The sequence below is a fragment of the Bidens hawaiensis genome, unplaced genomic scaffold, assembly GCF_021521415.1.
Source record: "Bidens hawaiensis isolate Kalapana, Puna unplaced genomic scaffold, B.hawaiensis_p1.1 tig00021055_1, whole genome shotgun sequence".
Classification (NCBI taxonomy): domain Eukaryota; kingdom Viridiplantae; phylum Streptophyta; class Magnoliopsida; order Asterales; family Asteraceae; genus Bidens; species Bidens hawaiensis.
The window spans coordinates 244,047-263,928 of NW_027493263.1; the positions used below are offsets into that span (position 1 = coordinate 244,047).

General features: G+C 33.7%; 1 protein-coding gene across 1 annotated transcript; it reads right to left on the reverse strand.

Moving 5' to 3' along the window:
• Nucleotides 1–8,101: 8,101 nt before the first annotated feature.
• Nucleotides 8,102–14,500, reverse strand: LOC143562738 (signal recognition particle subunit SRP54 2). Its single transcript, XM_077050465.1, has 9 exons — nt 14,254–14,500; nt 12,701–12,800; nt 12,408–12,561; nt 11,399–11,549; nt 11,139–11,287; nt 9,893–9,993; nt 9,644–9,801; nt 9,445–9,559; nt 8,102–8,613 (listed from the first exon to the last, which is right to left on the reverse strand). Exons 1-9 carry the CDS (start codon nt 14,482–14,484, stop codon nt 8,285–8,287), a joined length of 1,488 nt encoding a protein of 495 aa, XP_076906580.1. The 5' UTR covers nt 14,485–14,500; the 3' UTR covers nt 8,102–8,284.
• Nucleotides 14,501–19,882: the final 5,382 nt, after the last annotated feature.

Here is a 19,882-nt window from a genome sequence, read left to right on the forward strand (position 1 = left end):
GCCTCAACCGTCAACATTTTGTTTGTTTTTTTGTTGTAGTCAAGGCGCTTAGTTGAAGATCAAATGTGATGAAGACACAAGACAAGAATACTATATGAAGACCTGTTAAACTACCCGTTAAAGACTTTGATTCATATCAATTTTGAATATAAAAGTTTGTATTTGTTTAGTTTTGTAAACGGTATCTTACTAGAATATTTTCCATTACTAAGGAGAGTATCGTTAGCGTTTATTTTATTTTGTTTTTTAAATAAAATGTGACCCATGTCCTACACAATCATGATATATGTCAATTCATAGTCGAGTATGCATTTAAATCCTTAGGATACATGTATCGTGCCTTGCCTTTTTCACTCATGTATCATCATATATATGTCAATTTTTTATGATAAAACAATTATACATGTGATAAAAAGCTCACATAGTGTATAAACATGGCGGATCTAGGGCTTTACTACGGTGGGCCGGTACCGACCGTCTGGCTGCCGGAGTGTCATGTTTGTAGATACGCCTTAGTATATAATTAGTAAACATTCGTTCAGTGCCCACCGTCAACAATCAGTCAGTGCCCACCATTAATAATTAAAAGATAGAGATTAGAATGATTTTCCGATTACCGTTTGTAGACAATTCGGTTTAAATGAGCATTTACATATATCACCCTACTAACTCTTTTAATTACATATAAACTCAGCCTAAAAAAATAATTACTTATATCCTCTCTCTTAACCTAAAAAATATCAAATTTAATCATTTTAGTTTATTTTATCAAATATTTATAATGAAATGATCAATTTACCCCCTTTTAACTTTTTTCTATCCCTGTTCTTTTGTTTTTTCTTTCTCATTTTGTTTTTATCAATTCAGAAAGTTGAAAATCTTAAATCTCAATAACCAACCTTGATGTTTGTTAATTGTTTATTCTTATTCCGTCACTGTACACCAATTGAGTTACTTGTCTTAATAATAATCTAGCATATCCAAAAGTGTTTTGATAGTGCAGAATTAGGTTAAAATAGCTTCATCGAAAAGGCCACATAAACCATCATCAATAATAACTAAGTTATACTCTGGACTCGAAAATTATTGCTGACAATGCTGATTGATTGGAATAGCCGGCGCTAGTTAATGTTAGGTTTCTTTGAAAACCGTTGATTGAAATCGCTGGCCCCACTGGTTTAGTTTCTATGAAAGAACGTTGATTGGGAAGGTCGGTGCTGTTTATTGGAAACTCCGACGACTTTACAAATTAGATTTCTATTTGAGAGAATTCCTGAAATGACCTTTTGAGTAGAGAGAGAAAAAAAGTTCCAAAAATATTTAACTTTTTCAAAATGACACAAGGAATTTTTAGTGAGCCGACATAATGGGAAACGTTTTGACGGGATCGTGGACCCATTTAAAAGGTGACACGTGGCTAAAAGCTGACAAGGCCGACCATATTTTTGAAAATCTTGGGGGTGTCGTACAATTTTTTTCATTAAATATTTTGGTAAAAAGCAGTCTCCCAGACGGTTTTTTATGTTTCTTACCTAGACGGAATAAAAAAAAATCCTACCGGTCTAGACGGGGTTTAAACTTTCAAAACTTATAAGAACAAAAGATTAAAATATGATCTCCTTGGAATAATTTCTTTTTAAATGCGTCTTGGCAGACGCAATTTAAAAAGCTCTTTTCCAAAAAAAATATAGAATTTGTACGGGCCAGTTAAGAAACATAAAACCTTCTGGAGAGACTGTTTTTTACCAAAAGATTTAATGAAAAAAATTTGTACGACACCCCCAAGATTTTCAAAAATATGGCCGGCCTTGTCAGATTTTTGCCACATGTCACCTTTTAAATGGTTCATCGATCTCGTCGAAACGTTATCCAATGTGTCGGCTCAGTACAAAATTACTAGGGTCATTTTAGAAAGAGTAAAGTACCATTTTCGTCATTGTGGTTTGACAAATAATGCAATTTAGTCCAAAAAGTTTATTTTTGCATATGAACCCTCCACGTTTCCCAATTCTTGCCAATTACATCCAAATTACTAACCCCGTTAAATTTAATCGTTAAGTCAGGGGTAGACATGTCTTTTCACACTTTCTTTATTATAATACTTATTTCAGTGAACTGCGGTTTTCATCCCTGTGGTTTGTCCAGATCTGTGGTTTTAGTCCAATAGTTTCAAGTTTGCAATTTTCGTCCCTATCAAATTTGCCATTTTCGTCCTTGTAGTTTCATTTCACTTGCAATGAAACCCAAATTTATTAACCCCGTTAAGTCTGGTCGTTAACCCATCTACGTGCCCCCACGTGACGACCAATTTTGCCTTTTTTCTACCAAAATAAGCCTCAGTCCTAATTCGCAAGCCTCCTCACATGAGGGGCTGGTGTGTATTTGGGAAAAAAAAGAAAAAAAATGGCAAAACTGTTCCTCACGTGAAAGGCACACTGATGGGTTTAACGACCAGACTTAACGAGATTAGGGAATTCGGGTTTAATTGCAAGTGAAATGAAACCATAGAGATGAAAATTGCAAATTTGAAACTACTATACTAAAACCGCAGATTTGGACAAACCACAGTGACGAAAACCGCAGTTCACTGAAATAAACATTATAATAAATAAAGAGTGAAAAGACATGTCTACCCTTGATTTAACGATTAAATTTAACAGTGTTAGTGATTTGGATGTAATTGGCAAGAACTGGGACACCTAGATGGTCCATATGCAAAAAATAAACTTTTTGGACTAACTTCGCATTTTTTATCAAACCACAAGGACAAAAATGACACTTTACTCTTTTGGAAAAGTTAAACATTTTTTTTTCCTCACTCCTTAAATGGGCCTTTTGCCTTTTTTCTACCAAAATAAACCTCAGTCCTAATTCGCAAACCTCCTCACATGAGTGGCTGGTGTGTATTTGGGGGAAAAAAAGAAAAAAAAACGGCAAAACTGTTCCTCACGTGAAAGGCACACTGATGGGTTTAACGACTAGACTTAACGAGATTAGGGAATTCGGGTTTATTTGCAAGTGAAATGAAACCATAGAGATGAAAATTGCAAATTTGAAACTACTATACTAAAACCGCAGATTTGGACAAACCACAGTGACGAAAACCGTAGTTCACTGAAATAAACATTATAATAAAGAAAGAGTGAAAAGACATGTCTACCATTGACTTAACGATTAAATTTAACAGTGTTAGTGATTTGGATGTAATTGGCAAGAACTGGGACACCTAAAGGGTCCATATGCAAAAAATAAACTTTTTGGATTAACTTCGTATTTTTTATCAAACCATAAAGACAAAAATGACAGTTTACTCTTTTGGAAAAATTAAACATTTTTTTTTCCTCACTCCTTAAATGGGCCTTTTTGAGAATTTTCAGGTAGTTTAACCATAATGTGTAATTTTGTTAATGAGGGGAATATATGTAAATAAGGTTAATTGGATGGATATATATGTAATTAGGTAAGTAAGGGAGGAGATATATATAAATGTTTATTTTTAAAAAATAAAAGTTGCATGTAGAGGGAAATGAAGAATATGAATGGTTTTGAACTTTGAGTTGGTGTGTAAAAGCTTTCATAAAAAGGAAAATTCTCAAAAATGTCTTATTAATGACGAGAGATTTATTTTTGTTTCCATCAATAAAAGATTTCAGAAATGTCTCCTATAAACACGTCTTTCACGACCTGTTAGCCTCAAACGCGTGTCTTTCACGACCTGTTAGACTATCCTCTATGGTGAGGGGCTTCGAAGCCACTCCACCGTGACACGTCAGCGCCACATAAGCACCGGGGGGCATCGAAGCCTGCCCCGCTATGGTTTAATGCCCCCAAAGGCGCCCATATATATATATATGCATATGTATGTGTGTGTGTGAGGGACCCACATTCGCCATGCACCACGCCCATCGTTTGGACGACCCTTGGGTCCGTGCCCCACAACCAAGGGCGCCCCTTGGTGGTGATCCGCGCCCAAGGGCGCCCGTCACATCACTTGACCACGCCCCATAGCGGGTGGTCTTAGCCTTAAACGCGCGTCTTTCATGACATTTTTGCCCTATTAATTGTTTTACATTATTAATTAATTTTACTCATGTTTGATTTTTTAATAACTTGTAATGCATAAAATTTATAAAGTTCCAAATAAATCGTTGATACGTGCTTGTTTTTATCTACGCATAAACTTTACTTAAAACGAGTCTGGTCAAACTTTATTAAACATTTATTATTTCTATATCAATCTGACACTCGGTACGTTTTGAGTAAAACTTATGACAACATGTATAAAAATAAACACGTTTCAGCGACATATTCCAAATTATATATAAATTTATATATTGCAACCTATAAAATAAAAGCCAAATACGGATAAAATTAATTATAAAGATGTAATATTAAAAAAGAACAATCAATAGGCTAAACATTTACGTCGTGAAAGACGCGTTAAAGGCTAACAGGTCATGAAAGACAATTAGATTATAAGAAGTTGTGACAGACGCGCATTGGAGGCTAACAGTTCGTGAAAGACACATTTGATGGCCAAAGAGGTCGAGAAAGACACGTTAAGGCCTAACACGTCGTCAAAGATATGTTTGTATGAGACATTTTTTGAAATTATTATTTATGAATACAAAATGGAATCTTTCTCCGTTAATAGGCCATTTTAGAAATTTTCATTTCAAAAAATGCACTCTCCTGCAACACCAAATATTCACCCAACCAACTTTGACACATAACTAACCTAGAAACTATGAATCTAATTATTTTTAATTGAATTGTTAACTAATAAAAAAATATTGTCCTTTCTAATTTGGTGTAGTGATAAGCAACTTTGATTTCTCAATGGATACCCACGTACAAACCCCACTAACAATACTTTGGCGGGGACATGAGTGGCTCAATGAAGGAAGGTTGAGATCTTTGTGATCTCCAGTTCGATCTTGAAAGCGTCTGGGTTTTACCACCAATGGGCCTTCGGTTGAGTGGGTTTTCCTCAGAACTGGAGGTAACTTGGAGGCGCTTAAGGGCTCCGTGCGGCTGGGTTGAGCCAACTGGCGGTGACCTTTTACCATTGGGCCACCCCGTATGAGGTACCTAGGCAATTCTATTTTTTGAACGTTAAAAAAACTAATTAAAAGTATTATATAAAAGCTTTTATTATTTCATTCATTATCTATGAATTTATGAGTTCACAAATTTTATTTAACGTTCAATTTTAAATTATTTGATTATTTTATCTATTTGTCCACTTTACTTATAATTCGATCTATATTATTTGTATAACTATTTTCATTTATTTTTAAAAAATGCATATAACTAGACCACGTGTGATTTAACTTTTAAGTGGGTTTATTTGCGCTTTCATGTGTCCCGAAAGTTCAGCTCTGGCCTCCAGAATGGCTTGCCATATGGGTGAGTAGAAACCGAATTAACCGTACCGAAACCGAATTAACAGGAAAAAACCGAACCGAGGCATTAACCGACCGTTATTTTATTGTTTTTTTGAAAAACTGAACTTTCGGTCTCGATTCAATTATCCATTTTTAAAAAACCGAACTGAACCGACTGACGGTGATAAAAATTATTAGGATGATGAGGAATATAATAATCTTTGAAGATAAATAAGACAATGAATGAAGATTGAGAGTAAATTTATAATGTTTTTTTATTAAAAACTTTGTTGAATTTTAAACTCTATTTAGCAACTTTTTATTCGTATAGTTTCATGCAACACGTGCCTATTTTTGTTTTATGAATTCAATATATATATGTAGTACTCTAACACGTTCTTATACAAGCTTAAAATATGCATTTTCATTTTTAATTTTATTTTTTTGCAATGTCTACACATAATTGAAAAAAAAAATCCGAAAATAACCGAACCAAAACCGAAAATAATCGGAAAACCGAGAACCAACGGTTTGTATATTCAAATAACCGATTATCTCAGTTTCGGTTTGAGTTTCACCTAATAGCCGAACCGAACCGAACCGTGCTCAGCCATGTGACCCAACCTATCTCTTTACCCTATCAGTTTTGTGTCCCCGTAACGAAAAATTCCTGAACGCGCCTTGTTAATACTTCATATTTATTATGGTTTGTTGTTGTTTTCTACATGCATATTGTTCATACTTCATATCTTGGTTTCCCATTAATTATCAAAGTTTCAACAATCTATTTTTCAAGCATAAATGTCTAATCAACTTCAAAAATGTAAGATTTCTTTCTATATTTCTACCACCAATTATAAAGATGGATTATTAATCATTTATATGTGGCTTTTTAGTAGATAACACGTGTTCTATAATAGACAAAGTTCATGTCATGCAGGAGGAAGAGAATGATTACCATTTCGAATCTATGATGTTAATGAGGCAATGACTAGCATGATCTTACATTCAAGAAGACGATTAATGGGATACATGCCGCGTATTATACTTAGTGAGGAGACTCTCGCGCCTTATTTTTCACCATCCTTAAGAATTAGTTAAGGCTACTCACGGAAGATGCAACAAACGAGAAAGAATGAGTGTGAAGCATATAACGAGTCTACTCCCATATGAACCTCCGTACGTGAAGATTCTACATATTCTAATATTGTATATGCATGCTTTATTGAGTGCATGAGGGAAGATGGAGTCTTTTATTAGTGTAGAAGATTAGAAGAATGGTGGTTAATTTGGGATCATTGTATGTATTTAAAGGTTTTAAATTATTAATTCTAATCATTATTGTCTTAAAAACCTCATCCGTTGGAATCTCTTTCCGTTTAGGGGTTTTATTGGTTTGAATGTTTAGATAACGAAGTGGGTGCAAAAAACGTCAGTATCAATATTTCATTAATATCTTGTTAGACACTTCTTAACAAGTTAGACTCAATAATAATAATAATAATAATAATAATAATAATAATAATAATAATAATAATAATAATAATAATAATAATAATAATAATAATAATAATAATAATAATAATAATAATAATAATAATAATAATAATATGTGCACATAATTATTTGTTAGAAAAAAACTTTATTTTACACTATGGTCACAGCCTTATCGTCAAATTTATGTAGCGTGATTGAAAACATTATATATTGCCTATTAAGAAAGCTTGAACAGACTTTAAGGTGTTATGAAAGATTCTTAAAAAAGAAAAAAAAATAATGATTTTTGACTTGATGTTTCCAAATTTCAATATGTTACAACTTTATCAAGACTTGTAGAAATACCCTAATGCTAATTTATATAGATTATGGCATACTAACATTTTTATTCCAACGATAGAAGACAAAAATGAAATAGAAAAGGGAAAAATATATTAGAAAGACAAATGATAATATATGAAATTATGAACATAATAATTGATAGGATGTTTGGTAATTAGATAATCTTAGACATTCTATTTTCGGTTAATTTTTACAAACTAGTATTAGGACTCACCATTGCAAGGTGGATGTAAAACTGTGAAAAAAACTAGCGTCGAAATGTTTCCGTGAACCCGCACGTTGAAAAGGAGTTGATAACACACGTGTCTTTATATATAGTGGCGAATTTTGGAGTGTTACCAGTGGGTTCATCTTTTTTTTTCAATGCTGTAATATCTCACAACCATAAGTTAAAACTTACGGGTCAGGTCTTCCAATTCGTTTTTTTTAGAAATACTATGTGAAGATGTGCATTTAAATGTTGATGGTTCTTTTCAACAATCGTTCCATTAGCTCTAGGAAAGTTCTCAAAACCAAAATCACAATACAATTGATGTTCAGTTTACAAAACATATTTTTTAAGATTCATATTCACATGAAAATTTAAACCAAGAATCACCTTTGATGACTTGTGTGTTTATGCTAAGATGATTTGCAAATAATGACGCACAACTCCGTTTAATGTGTATAAAAAACATGTCTCAACTATGAATTTTAACCTTTTAGCAACATCTATGTTATCATGTCTTTATATAAATGCTTAATGTCATAAACTGGTTATATTAATCACGTTATATATGTAACCCGTTTATTAAACATCTTCATACAAATACAAGAATAATAGTCATTTTGTAACTAAAACACACTGTTCAACTCATGTTGGGAAAACTCAAAAACAGTCCATAAAAAGTAGCATTCAGAAATCTTGGGTTGATGATCATGTACATCTTTCATAAACACATTGTCTTTACAAATGGTACCATCCAAACAAACTATAACAAAATTAGTCTCAAGACTCCGCCGGTTTGGTACACAACACGAGCCATCATGTTATAAAAGCTAGCCAATGTAACAAACTACTACTTGTCACCACCACCAAACATACCCATCATGTCTTTACTGGAACCCATTTGTTTCATCAAACTTTGTAAACCACCCATACCACCAATTTGCTTCAACATTTGTGGAGGAAGAACTTTACTCATGTGTTGCGCGTTCATGTTTCTAGATAGCGCGCTCATGTCTCCCTTTTTAGGGATTTTTAAACCCTTCATTTTGCCCCAAATTTTGGCAAGTCGTTTGAATTCTTCAAACATTTCAACTACGTCCCTCATTTGACGACCGGCACCTCTCGCTATCCGCATCATCCTTGACTCGTTCATGAGTTTAGGGTTTGTACTATCTAACTCTGTAAAAAATAAAGGCGAGTTTTAATTAGGATGCTTAAGAAGTGACAAATCACAACCCACTTACTTATTAATGGGTCGTGTTTTATCTCAAATAATATAAAATAATAGATACAAATGAGAACGGGTCAAACAGTTAAAAGTGGACCACGTCAATATAGTCTATACAACCTCTTAAACTATTTTATCTAGATATCGTATTATTATTTATTAATACCTTTTTAGTCAATAAGGTATTACTGTTATAAAGTTTTGAAAAATAGGGACAAGAACTGCCTGCAGCCCAAATCAACATGGTTCATCATGGCCTAGCCTGTTTTGACCTGTATCAAAATGGCCCGTTGCAGCCCAACCCAACTATGACCAGCCTATTTGCCGCTATGAGTGTAAACAAGCCAAACTGTTCATGAGCTACTCAAGAGTTGAGATTCGCTAGCTTAAAGCTCGAATTGAGCAAAGCTTAACACGGTCCGAGCTTAAAAATAAGCTTGTTTAATAAGCGAGCCCGAGCTTCACTTATTGAACACAAGCTGGCTTGCAAGCCTAAATGAGCCTACCATTTAAACAATATTTAATATATACCCTAATAATATACACTTCGTATTATGCTATACAAAATAAATGTATATATGTCTATATATAAATTGATTAATATATAATAAACGAGTCGATCCCAAGCTTGAAAAACTACTCACAAGCCGAGCTCGAGCTTTAGAAATAGAGCTTGAAATTAACCGAACTCGAGCTCAAGTACAGTGTAACTTAAACAAGCCGACTTTGAGCTCAGTTTCGGCTCGTCTACACTATTTGCCACCCTTTTAAGTTTAACAAACCTTCGTTAGTCATGGAGTCCATCATTGTCATGTATCTTTTGATCTTCGCCTGGCTTTCTTTTTCACGGCCTTTAGGCATCAACTCTGAGCTAAATCCTGGAAGCATTGAGAATACCTACATGAAACAAGCAAAATTATAACATATAGCTGCAGAATAATACTAAGATATTTCTTTACAAGAAAATATATTCAAATAAACCTGGTTAATGGGGCCCATTTTGAGAAGGTTCTGAAATTGCTCGTACATAATCCTCATGGTGAAATTTCCTTCTGAAAGCTTTTGTAGAAGCTCAGGCTGCTGATCCATAGGAACAACTTCTTGAATTTTGTCCATGAATCCAGATAAGTCACCCATACCTAGTTTAACAAAATAGACATGTAAAAAAAAGGTTAATAATAACGTGCATATAAAAATGGAGACAACTACATTAAATGAAGTGATGCAAACCTAAAAGACGGCTGACGAACGGTTTAACATCAAAAACTTCAAATTCATCCATATGTTCACCGGTTCCAATGAATATGATTGGGCTTTTTGTTGCAGCAACACTGCATATAGGATAACAAAAGATGAGAGAAATGAAAAAGAATTTAAATTAGATATTCAATTATTCATAGTTTCACTTTAGGATTTGATTATTACAAAAACATCCGCAACTAGGCAATTTCCAAATAATTATCCATAGATTCAAAAAGGCGGAAACGAGCCTCGAGGCGTTTTCCGTCAGACTCTTGAGGCGTAAGCCTCGAGGCGGACTGAGGCGTAAGCCTCGAATCATTATTAAAATTAAAAAAATATATATAATTTATAAAAATCACACTTAAAACATTATGAATATTATAAAACCTTATCTAGTAATAAAACAAACACCATCAAATAGTTCGATCACTAATTTAATACAAAAAAAAACATCATAAATTGTTCAACAAAAAGCAAACATCATAAAGTAGTTTTTGTTGTTGTGTCTGTGTTGCTGTTGCTTGTTGTAAAGGAGGCACGCCAATTAAACCCTAACCATTATACAGTTAAACGATGATGTTTTTTCAGCCCACTAACAGTAAATCTTGGGCTGGTTCACTAAGCACTAAATGGGTAAAAAAAGTCCAGAAAATAAAAAAAGAAATGGCATATTTCAGTATTTCACAACTTCTAGTGAGGCTTAATCCTCAACGCCTCACCACCTCAGACGGCCTCACAAAGGTCGAGGCTTAGGTTTCAGTAAACCCTAATGAGGCTAAGCCTCTTATGCGTTTTTCCACCGAGGCTGCTGAGGCGTAAGCCTCGAGGCGCGCCTCGGAAAGCCTTTTTAAACCAACTACTATCTCTATAATGCATGTATGCCGTGTAATAATATATTTTGCTAGTGTCTAGGGGAAGTAAAACCCTACCCAACTAAAAATAAACATGATATGGTTGGGGCTAAGCAGGCTTGATTCTTTGAATCACTGACCCGTTTCAATTCCCAACTCGTTTTAAGTTTAAATTTAAATTTAAACTATAAAATCAAAAATTCAACCAGCCAATCGGTTTTTCATCTAAATTTCTATTTTGGGCTTCTTCAAAATAGGAACGCCAACCCATTTAACCCAAAAAATGTAATAACATAAAATCATAAATTACTAAGTTCAATGCATAATGTAAACTAAATAAGAAATCAAGTTTTAACACATAAAATTAAAGCATTGACACTTACGCACTAAGAGCCCCACCTCCCTTTGCATGACCATCCATTTTAGTAACAATAACCGCTCCAACGGCAACACTCTGTTTAAAAGCTTGAGCTTGGTCAAACGCAGCTTGACCAATACTGCTATCCATCACAAATATAACTAGATCTGGTTTCTGCAAGAATGCACACACCAACCTTTAATCAAACATTCAAGCTCCACTCATAATTCAAATTAAAAAAAAATACAATAATAATTAAACAATGAACAAGAAAATAAAGTATACCGTTGCTTCAGCCACTTGTCTCATTTCTTCAAACAGAGCTACTTCTTGTTTGTGCCGACCACTAGTATCAACAATAATCAGATCACAGTTTTCCTTTTTGAATCTTTCAACACCTTCAACTGCAATTTTCACAGGGTCTGACTCCATATAACTGAGAATAGATGAGTGTTAGTGGTGTAAAGGTAATATTATAGTAAGCTTTAAATGTTAAATGAACAGTTTGTTAGTGGTGTAAAGGTAATATTATAGTAAGCTTTAAACAGTTGGATAGGCAAAACTCAAAAGCAGATCTGTGTTTGAAACTGGCACTTCTAGTATGTGTTTGAAACAGACCATGTCAAACCAGGTTGACCAGCACACTTTTTCTCGAATTTCAAAAAGAAAAGATTATAGATTATTAATGAGTCAATTATGGTCATAAAGATATACTGTTACTTGCAATCATCTAAATTCTTAGGATAAAACAATGCAGGAGAATGTATTGACTTGGCCATTTTAAACCTGCCCCCTTTTAGCTCTTTTTTTTTTATTTAGCCTGTTTGGAATAAAATGCAACCCTAATTAACCCATTCATAGGTATATAAGTTGAAATTTTCCCCTCTAGTATTTAGTAACATAGCATCACTTGTCTCTGACATTGAGGATAAAGGTTGCCACATTTCATTAGCCTAAAGTAGCATATACTAACAAAATGTAGTACATAAAACTGCCAAATTTAATTTAAGTGACTCGGATTTAAGAAGATGCATGATGATTGGCCTTTCTTTTTATTATTAATGACAAACCCTTTATGCATAAACATGTTTTGATGTGTAATCTTTTTTTGCACCTTTTAGCAGAGTCCAGTTGAATGTTTTAATTTATTAATTTCTCCTAACACCCATACTAAACATCTTTCTCAATCATTGTATGATTAAAATTTTGTTCATAAACATCCATACTATCAGAAATCTTAACAGACTTCCAAAATAATGTAATTAAGTATGCATTAAACAGATAAACCGATTACCTTCCATAAAACGGAATCTTTGCTTTTGTTGCATTCTGCTTTAACTGGTCAAAAGCACCAGCCCTAAATGTATCTGCACACACTAAAGCTGGTTTCCAGCCCTTCTTTTGGTGGTAATAAGCATACTTTGTGCAAGTTGTAGTTTTTCCAGACCCTGAATCATTAACATTCAGTATAAATATGTCATGAAGGATGTATACACATAATAATACAAAACAATGCAAATTAACATACGATCAATTGATAGTACAATACCACAATTTATAAACAATCTTAGATTTAGAACAAGATACCTTGCAGACCCACAAACATAACAACACTTGGTTTGCTTTTTTTGGGTGCGAAAGACGGCTTCCCAGGATCCAACATCTTGCAGAGCTCATTAAATATTGCCTAAATGAAATGGATTAATCATTGTAAATAACGCATAGTTTTAGATTATTAAAGAACCGAAACAATTTTGTCTGCCAATGGCAATCAATGTAGTAAATACCGGAAGAAACAAAATTGTCTAATTTGTTACTAAAAATTTTCACTGTCAGTTCAAAAGAGGAAGAAAATATTATTTTGTGTAAATCACGATGATGATGAATTATGTCATCACATCTATATGTTAGTCATAGTTAATAAAAGATCCGCTTCTTGCGCGTAGGCCACTTTTCCAGGTGGGACTCGATAAATACACTTCTAATTGCCAAGCGAGCACTTTGGTATTGTCTAGTTCGTCTAGGCAGGCAGAGAAGGAAAGAAAATATCAATACTGATCCTAAATTCGAAAGATAAAGAATGTGCTTGAAGAATTACATCAATTCCAACAAGCACCGAGGCCTCGAATTTGGGCTACGACATCAAGTTGTGCAACTGTAGAGGAGAATCATTGGGGTTGTGGAACCAAGAAGGTGACAGGAACATAATGCAAGGAATGCGATTGAAACTTAGATCTAGAAGAGATCAAAGGAATTACATTGCACATTTTCTTAATATTCAAGTTTTGGAATTACATTTGAGTCTTGACTAATTTGAAACCTTTGGTACTAATTAAATTATACTAAATGTTTATTTTATTTGAAGAATAGTATTAACTTTCTTATTATATATAATATATTTTTGTTTTTCTTTTTTTTTTCTTTCTCAGGCTCTCGCTTGTTTTGCACCTTGCTCCTAGTGAATTTGATAAGTACGATGTTAGCAGAGGTTGCAGTGTAAGCAACAGTCAATCAGATCATTATTATATTATAAAGCTTTAAAATTCAACTAAAGCCAAACACTTGAAAAGGATAGCAAACAAACAGTCTCTTAACAATATCATAAAACTAATTATAACTTGTTAGTTAGGTGGTGTTTGGGATTCCTTATTGAACCCTTCTTTTAGCTTTATTAACTTTTGGAAGAAGTTAATTGTTTAAAAGACGTTTGGTAACCCATAAGTTCTTTTGGGTTTTAACTTCTCACCAAGTGTAAAAAGAAAGTTTTTATAAAGTTAAGAAATCCTAACTTTATGAACTTTTGGGTTTGATAAGAAGACACATTGCAGCTCTCAATAATCCTACCACCACCAAGCTCTCAACTACACCTTGCCACCATCAATTTAACGCCCGCATCTCTCAACTACATCCCTACCATCATCAATTTAACCTTTGCAGCTATCCTTATCACCATCAGTTTAACCCTACCACCATCAATTTAACACCAATTTATCACCTATTAACTTATTGTTTATAAGTTAATCCAAACACTTTTATTAAAAACTCTTTTTTGAAAAGTTATATTTGATAAGTCCTTTTACAAGAAGTCCTTTTGGACTTGAATAAGGAATAACATATAATAGATTGAAGATATAATATACCTGTTGGATGATCCTCCTCTTGTTATGTCCGGCAGCAAGATCATCAAGATTGACAATGTTCTTGATATTGGTCTGCATATCACGGACGAGCTTGAACTGGACATCGGACTGAAGAAGAGCACGAGTGATCTCGTTTAAGCAGTCGTTGAGAACCTTCTCATCGATGATTGTGGCATTGCTCATCTGCTGGAGAGCACGTGAGATGCTCCCACCCAACTCCGCTAACACCATCTTCGATTAGTAGAAAGATCGGACACGAATTTGGCAATTGCGCAAAACAAGTGTTAATTGTAAGGGGGTTAAGTTAGGGTTTCAAATCAAGAAAGATTCATGAAGAAGAAAGTTTGGTGGTGTCTGTTTGGATGTCATACGACCTTTCTGCGTTTAACATGATTTCGGGTTCGTCAATATCGGTTACGTTTGTAACGGTAGCTGTGACGATAATAGTAATAGTAAGGTCAACGAATAGAATAGTATTGACACGTGTATAAATTAAACAACGTATACATGGTTGGTAAGACCTGCACGGTGTGACTACGAGTAGACATGAATTCGGTTAGTAGCCGGTTACGACATTGCGACTAAACCAAGAAACAATTTCATCAACGCCTAGCTACAACAAATTAACATATTTAACAAAAAGCAAAATATGTGGGTTGCAACGGCAAACCGACACGAATTCGGTCGGTGTTCACGGTATGGATATTAAATCGTAAACATAAATTATTAAGCTTAAACGATAACATAAAAACTAAAACAAAAAAAAGAACTTGATGGGCCAATGAAGTTTTGTCACTTTGCCTAATGGGATTCTTGCGACACCAACCATTAATTTTATCTATGTAGATAATATATAAAGTACATAATGTTTGGGATAACTTAATAGTTTACTATACGAGAAAAATGGAAATAAATGTTTGTTATTGATAAGTATCTTTATAAATGAGATACAAGGAGGAGATGTTTATAGAAGTAGGAAATCTAATAGTTTCGTAACTTCAACTGCCATCTCAACGAGACAAAACTTTACCTAAATGAAAAAGAATGCATCATGTATTATCTTTCATACTCAGTAAGAGGGTCTAAACGTGTGAGACTGTGATCAAGAGTTGATACCTAGTTTAGTTATTTACACAATGAAAAACATTTATTTAATAGAATAATTGGATCATTTTAACAAATATATTACTTTATAGTTTATAACAAAGAAGGAATTAAACACCATTGATATTACAAAACAGATTGTTTTCGAAACTTCGTTAAAAGGATTTAAAACATAAGAGCCCACATATTCTTTTATACGCTTAGAGCATTCTTAGCCTATTCCTTATATTTGTGTGAGAGGGTTTTGTAAATTATACGGTATGGTTATGAGTGGTTTGTAACATCCTGAAAATTCCCAAGAATAATATTTAATATATTATTTATTTATTGCGTACTAGTTTACTCGGATTAATAAAGAAATAATAAAAGAATAAAATAATAAAAATGGAAGGATAAGTAGGCTATTAGGTGGAATTAATTATGGACAAAAAAAAAAGATAAGCCTTAGGTTTATGGGCTTAATGGAATATAATACCCCTTAAAACCCTATTCCTTTCCATTTCTATCAATCTCTACACCATAGCCTCCCTACACACTCAAAACACACACACAAACCCTTCCTTATACGGCCAAAGCAATAACGAAGATCCAAGATCAAAACTAAGATGTATCTTGTTAGATCTTTGATATACAAGCAAGATACAAGATTATTGTCCATAACCGAAGCTAACCGTAGCTTAGACGCATAAAGGTATGCTCTTTACATTTAAAGGTTACGTTTTTATGAACGGTTTACCCTAAAACCTAAACCTAGAGTAGATCATGTATAGATAAATCATAAAAATGCAAACTTGATGTTTAAAATGGACTTAACGGACTCGTGGTTAGATACTACTCATCAAGAAACCCTAGATCTAGCTTTGAACGTTTTAAGCCATAAAGGTCCAAGCTTTATGGTTGCACGGGTTGAGTCTTGGCCGAAAATGGAAACGGGAATGTTTATGAGATAATATCGAACCATAATAGGGTGTTAAGGTCACGCGTTGCGATGATAACGGTGATAAAAAGGCCAAACTGCATCAGGTCATTCGAATACAATGTAGGTTTTCGAATACAATGAGCTCGTTCAAATACAATGATTAAACTCGAATCCAATGGGAAATTCGATTACAATGCCCCATTTCGATTACAATGCTAATACTCTAATACAATCTTACATTCGATTACATGAGCATGTTCGGATACAATGCATGTATTTGATTACCTGGTTAAACTCGCATACAATGCTACATTCAATTACAATGACTTATTCAATTACAATGACTCATTCGATTACAAAGAACCATTCAATTACAATGGTTAAGTTCGAATACAATGAGTATTGGATTACATTGTATGTATTCGCATACAATACACACATTCGAATACATTGTGCCATTAGATTACAATCATGGACTCAATTGTATTGTGCCATTAGATTACAATCATGGACTCAATTACATTGTGCCATTAGATTACAATCATGGACTCAATTACATTGTGCCATTAGATTACAATCATGGAATCAATTACATTGTTCCATTAGATTACAATCATGGACTCAATTACATTGTGTCATTAGAATACAATCATGGACTCAATTGCATTGTGCCATTAGATTACAATCATGGACTCAATTACATTGTGTCATTAGAATACAATATGATCATTAGAATACAAATGTCTTCTAATACCATTCGAATACAAGGTATTCAAATACAATGCTATTAGAATAGACCAGACTTAGCCATTTTGGCTGAAACTTGAATAATGTGAATAGAAAAAGTATTGATACATGTAATTAATATACAGTTAGCATAGCTCAGTTAAAGAGAGGGATACCGATTAACGTAGAACGTGACAGAATCCAGGTGAGTTTCTAGCCCCATTTCCTTGTTATGTTTCGGGGCTGTGTGCATACTCGATGTGACAGTTAATACACTTACCTTAAATGGTAAGTGTATGCCATGTATGATCTATATGTCTTGAATGTGAATGAAAGCTTGTCGGTACGTGAACGATCTTCGGATATTGCACGTATTGACAAGGAAGGTAGGTATATGAAAGATGAATGTGTATGAAAGAAATATGTATGACATATGAGTATGTATGCATGTTAAAGAAAGTATATGTATGTTATGGGTACGAAAAGACAGTATGTATGAGTGTGGAGGAAGTAAGGGATTAGACCCTAATAATATCTGAGATAGACGAGGAAAGAAGGATCAGACCCTAATAATATCTGAGATAGAAAAGGAGAGGGATCAGACCCTAATAATATCTGAGATAGAAAAGGAAGGGATCAGACCCTAATAATATCTGAGATAGAAAGGACAGTAAGTATATAGCATAAAAGTAATATAGTATGCATGTATGTACGAAATGAAAGTAATGATTAAAGTACTTAATGTGTATCTTCGGATGCATAAATGAAGGTAAGAGTATGCATTGTATGATGTATGATTAACTAGAACTCACTCAACGTAGATGACTTTTAATATGCACACGGGTGAGTAGGATGAGGCAGCTTGCTTGAGCGGGGCACATGGCAGTTGGATAAAGAAGATGGCATCTGAAGACTCAAGATGTATTTATGATTTGATGTTTAATTTGAAAGACATGATATTTGTTTAAAAACAAGTTATAAGTTATTATGTAATGTTTATTGAAAGTTTATATTCCGCGAAAGTTTTTAATTAACTCTGATATTTACAACTGTGTTTATGAGTAAATCCAACGTCCAAAGTAGGGCACTGGTAACGGGGCCACACATGGTTGTGAGTATAAGAGAGATAAAATGTTATGTGGGAAAGTTAAATTTGAGGTTTCAATGTTCATAGCGTATAATATTTTAATATTTTATAAAAGTGGTTGTGAGTGAAAGAGGGAAAAAAGATAATGATAAAGGTATAAAAAATATTATTTAATTAAACAAGAGAGAGAAAATACAGTGATTTTTAGTGTAATTATATGATATATATGGATATATGGTAGAGAATGAGCTGGGAATGCTGTTAGGAGCTATCAATCTCCTTAGTGTTTTATCATTTCTAACGAAGTAACATTTATTGTTGATTACCTAAAAACATTTTTAATATATGTCAGTGATGCTGGTGAATAACGCTAATAGACACAAAATACTTTATATAATGGCAAGAATAATAATTCAGTTTGGTCAGTAGATGATGTGCGAAAATCAATATATAAATATTAATAACTAATTCTCGCAATTCAACACTAAGTCTTAAATTTATAAACCAAACAATCCTAATCTAATGATAAACGGTAAGTGTATCGGTCGCGTAGCAGCACAGTCTAATGGAAGTCCAGATGTCGAACACAAAGACATGTGAGAACGGCTCAGATAATTAACCCTAATCTAAGTCATGCCTAAATAATATATTTATTTATCTAAATTATCTAAACTAACTAAACTTAACTAACGGTGAAACTTAACGGAACTAACGATAATAAGAATATGAATCACCTAGGTAAGATGACTTAACGGTCGTAAGATGACACAGGTGCTAACACGTTGTTGAAACCAGAGTTCTAAAGATGAGCTAACATAGGTGAGGTCAAGGCATTGGGTCCCTACGATCAGTTTTACCAGGAAACCCTAACAAAGTCTAGATAGCTTTTAATTTGTGGTGGTTTATCTAAGTACCCTAATGACTCATCACTTGGTCCATGTCTAAATCGCAGGTCCCAATAAGGCTTGAGCTATTACAAACCTAGGAGAATATGGGTAATTCAATACTAAGGATAAAATAACTCAACTTACAAACTAACCTAGTCAACAGCTGGAAAACCGCATGTGGTATCACAACGACTAACCAAATCAACTAAACCAGCAAGATAAGCTGATGCTTAAGGTCTTGGTCCAACTCAAAGGTGGTGAACACACTGACTTGAATGACTCAGAAAACACAAACCCTAATGGTATGCCTACCACAATCAATCAACACACAAAGTATTAACCGAAACATGCAATTAACACCTACACGAAACTAATTCATGCTATGATCAATCACACGAGGCACATGCAACCTAAGATACATTTATGGCAGCAGGTATACACGGAATAACATCACAAAATATGAACTTTACAATATGAAACAATCAACAACTTGTTAAGCACCCTAAACTAGTTAATTTAAACCGTTAAACATCAAACCTAGGTGATTCTAACCAATCTAGCCAATCCTAATAAATGAACAGCAGATAAAATAGATATTAATGATAAACATGTTCAATAGAATCTGATTACAAAAGGTTTGTATGATTAAAACTCAAAAACGAATTTAAATCATTAAACCAATAAAAACCGACAACCGAAGGATAAAAGATAGAACCGTAAACTCCTCCTTCTTGGTTTCTCTCCTAAAACAGGTGTGGTGGTTGGAAAGATGATTAAAATTCGTTCATAGGGTTTATTTTCCTTAAATATATCTCTAAACTTTCTTAACAAGTCAAAACTAGGTCAAAACCCAAGCCTACTAAAGGATAAAACAGTCAGGCTGCTTGATTTTGGGCAGCATCTTGG